At 43.7% G+C, this 3,782-nt stretch overlaps 1 protein-coding gene across 6 annotated transcripts; it reads right to left on the bottom strand.

The window, feature by feature from the left end:
- Positions 1 to 205: 205 nt before the first annotated feature.
- Positions 206 to 1,924, bottom strand: LOC118757053. Of its 6 annotated transcripts, none has more exons than XM_036491784.1 (5): positions 1,505 to 1,924; positions 1,078 to 1,230; positions 895 to 1,013; positions 817 to 821; positions 206 to 739 (listed from the first exon to the last, which is right to left on the bottom strand). In XM_036491784.1, the coding sequence occupies exons 2-5, from the start codon at positions 1,159 to 1,161 to the stop codon at positions 306 to 308; spliced, it is 642 nt and encodes a 213-aa protein (XP_036347677.1). In that variant the 5' UTR covers positions 1,162 to 1,230; positions 1,505 to 1,924; the 3' UTR covers positions 206 to 305. The 6 variants fall into 6 exon arrangements, 5 of the variants coding, with proteins under 5 accessions (XP_036347677.1, XP_036347680.1, XP_036347679.1 ...); XM_036491787.1 differs by having other exon boundaries at positions 911 to 1,013; XM_036491786.1 differs by having other exon boundaries at positions 911 to 1,008.
- Between the last annotated feature and the right edge of the window lie 1,858 nt (positions 1,925 to 3,782).

Raw genomic sequence — 3,782 nt, 5'->3', positions numbered from 1 at the left:
TCAAACCCATGGTTTTAATTGTACGCATATCGTCAGGGTTTTCCCCACAACTTGGTTTTGCTGCAGTGAAGCGACAGAACAAGTGACGAGAAAAGATATATGCGGACACTTATATGTATATGTATCTATGCGCATACGTATCTATGCGCATGGTATGTATCTATGCACATGCGTAGCTATGTATGCACATACGTATCTATGCGCATACATGCATGTGTGCTTAGGTATGTATATTAGCATTTTAGTTGAAAGTACGTTTTGCTCGTCGCTCTCTTCAGCGCTCCACTGCAATCCTGTCCTTAATTTTATTCAGATACCTCAAACGCACTCACCCCATCACTTATTCGTTGCCGCCTTCTTCGTTGTTGTTGCTGTTTAAGCATTTCCTGCCGCTGTAGGTACAAGAACAACACAGCAGTTATTGATGTGTTCGCAAGCAAACTATAAGCTCCGCCAACTGCAGACTGCGTAACTTGTCCCGACGAAGGGGATGTGCCAGAGTTGGTCGTACTGGTAAAATGCGCAGGTGTAAATGGTGGTGGCACTGTATTCGGTGGAATACTTAGTTGAAATCCATTGTGGTATATAAGATAGTAGGTGGCTTGGGTGGGAGTGCTAGATGGTGAAGTCACAACGGTTGCACCAGTGACTGCTGCGGTTGCTGAAGAATTAGGGTTGGACGTTGATGCTACGATCACCTTGGAATCGTTCTGCAAATTGCTTCCAGCAACAGACCCGCTGTTATTTGTTGAATTCGTCTGCCACATACCGCCCGAAGTGCACAACCAAAATTCATGTTGAAACCACGGAAACCGCAGAATCTGTGAATAAAACAAACAGAAGATAATATTGTAGGATGGAAAAAAAAAATGTAAAGTTTAATTACATACATACATACAGAACCACTTACACTTCGGGCATCTTCTCTTTATCCATTTACAGGGCATTAATCCGTGCTGTGTGCTCAAGGCAAAGGGTTGCAAATTGATGCAGGCAAGCGTCTGAAACCTAAACTAAGTATATTAAATCAAACTATATACTACAAATTACTATTCTAACAAATTCCACTATACGAACCGTTTCTCCTCGTGATAGGTTATTTCTTGAATGACATTTCAGCCATTCAGGATATTGCCATTCATGAATTAGCAATGGCGCCATCTGTTGTATTCGAGACCAAATGCTTACGTTAAGCTTGCGTCATTGGGGATTTTTACTCAATCCGTCGAACTACGACAAGATGAAGCAAAAGGAAAAAAGTAATTTTCTGGCTGACGTTGGTAATTTCGACGCCAGTTATTTTCTTTTAAAAGTAAACAAAGAATATGAAGACTAGGCATAATTTTCTTAATTGCTATCACAAAGTATGGCTTTTATGCAAATTATAAATACTGCTCTACTCGACGGTCATCAACGCACAAATGGTTGCTTCTCGACCGGTCTGTTCTAATTGGTTCATGCCTCGCAATCTCTAGAAAAATTGTACTTTAATAAATTATCTTACCATTGTGTTAGATGATTTTTGATTGGAATACCAGTTTAAAAAATGATTGCGATGCGCAAAAACACGGTAATCGACATCAGGAATATTATGATACTCCGTATCACGTTTATCGATTATTACCACCGTTCTTGTTTGATACCGCGAAAACACGTTGTAAAAATGAAACAAACTATTATTCGAATCAGAACAATCATTTTGCGTGAACCTTTGACGTAGCAACCACCTCAACGTTAGCGAGCGAATTTTTTTGGGGTGGCAGGACCGTCTTACGATATTAACGTATCACGAATGGGAGCAAACAAGCAAAATCGATAACACCTGTCCACAATGTATCGCTTCAATATTTGAGGTGCCCATACACTTTTTATACGCTTGTACGATATTATATGCAGTTCACACTATCAATTTACAGTGTGGAATCAACATTTATTTTCAAAGTATAAACTATATTTTGTTTTCGGTTTTAAACTCATTTAATGCTCGCCACCCAACTGTAACCTACACACATAAGGGCACAATATTTAGTACATAAGTACACAGTACTAGTATCGGATAACAGCAAGGGAAAAAAACATTAACCAATTTCAGACAATGACTAAATTCACTTCAATGAGGAAAAGGGCGGAGCAGCAATCACAGTGTTATCCACTCGCATGCCGTCTATGTGATGGAAATCACCCGATCAGGCTCTGTCCAATATACAGAGTAAAATCTCCCGAAGAAAGATTGCGGGAGGCATTGTTGGGACGTTTTTGCGGCAACTGCTTGTCTATGACACACCGCGTCGATACGTGCACGAGCGAAGAGAGATGCCGTCGGTGCCATGACAAGCATCATACAACTCTGCACCTGGATGAGGAGCACCAAGCAGTCGACACAAGACCATGGAGCGTGCAAGTCGCAAGTGAGGATGAATCGGAGCACATTCTATCGGTCAATGCTTCAGACTCAGGAACAGAGACCAGGGCTCTCCCACCGGACGCCGAGGAAGGCGAAGTCATTGAAACTGCAGTAGCAACCCGCACTCTTCGCTCGACTTCACGAAGGGGATCGGAAACTAGGCCCTCCCGACCGCTCTTAGCACATGAACGGCGCCGTGGATCGGAAACTCGGCCTTTCCGACCACGCCAGCCTTCACGCCGTCGCCGTGGAGCGGAAACTAGGCCTTTCCGCCCGCGGGCCAGACAATTGGATTCGGCAAATCGACGCCGCCATCAAGGTAGACTGGAGACGAGGCCTCGCCAGCTGCCTGTTGCATTCAGAGCGGGTCGGGTCCAGCCTTCAACTCACGTATTAAGGCCCGTTACATCAATATGCCCTACTGCCGTGGTCAAGGTCGAATCGCAAGGACGGCTCCATTTGATACGCGCCTTGATTGATGCGTGCTCACCGACCTCGATAATCTCAGCCGATTTAGTACGCGAACTGCGCCTTGATTTTGGTCCGCAACAGGGTTGCCTACTGCGTTTGCGCGGCAAACATGGCCAAAATAAAAGGGTAGCAGTCCATGCAAGAGTGGTGCGAAATTATATTCGGATCAGCCCCACCAGTAGCGTCGATCCCTCGATAGCGGCACCGTACACGCACATTCGACTAGCGGACCCGAACTTCCACACCTCAACGCCGATTCGCTTGGTCTTGGGAGCCGATGTGTATCCCGAGATTATCCTGCCAGGGATACTCCCAAGCGCTTTTGGGCCATTCCTGGCCCAAAGCAGCATATTTGGGTGGATCCTATCGGGATCGTGTCGATCCTAAATAACGAATAAATCTTTTTTTCGTTTTTGATTTTTTATTTAGATAAATATATATACACTTTCTTGAAATGAATATGAATTGTTTAATAAATGAAGTGCAATGAAATGTCAAACCATGCCTTGTTCTCTTAACCTTATTTTTCGTATCATTTCTACAGCTGTAGGAGGCGAAGATGGAAGCACGGGTGACAACGAGGAAGTCCGACTGATCGGATGACAACCAGCTGACATTTTTTCTACTTACCTTCGAATTTGTAATTAGCTACTCAACGCGGTGTGATGGCTGAGTCGTAATAGATGTTGCTTATAGCAAGGGGGCCGGTATGTTTAGGCCTCCACCCTAAACTCAAAATAATGCAATGGGTGTACCACCCTAATGTTCATTTATGCACATGCATGTATACATTTGCAGTATTAATAACCAACAATGTTGGCCGTTAGCATCATTTATACACACATGCAAGTATACATTTTCATGTATTAATAATGTGGCCGTTAGTAATACTTCCCGCCATATTAAC

This window comes from Rhagoletis pomonella, unplaced genomic scaffold, assembly GCF_013731165.1.
Source record: "Rhagoletis pomonella isolate Grant_MI unplaced genomic scaffold, Rhpom_1.0 Rhpom_scaffold_13950, whole genome shotgun sequence".
NCBI classification, from domain to species: domain Eukaryota; kingdom Metazoa; phylum Arthropoda; class Insecta; order Diptera; family Tephritidae; genus Rhagoletis; species Rhagoletis pomonella.
Note: the sequence above shows the minus strand (reverse complement) of the source record. Positions and strands in the feature narration are given on the sequence as shown.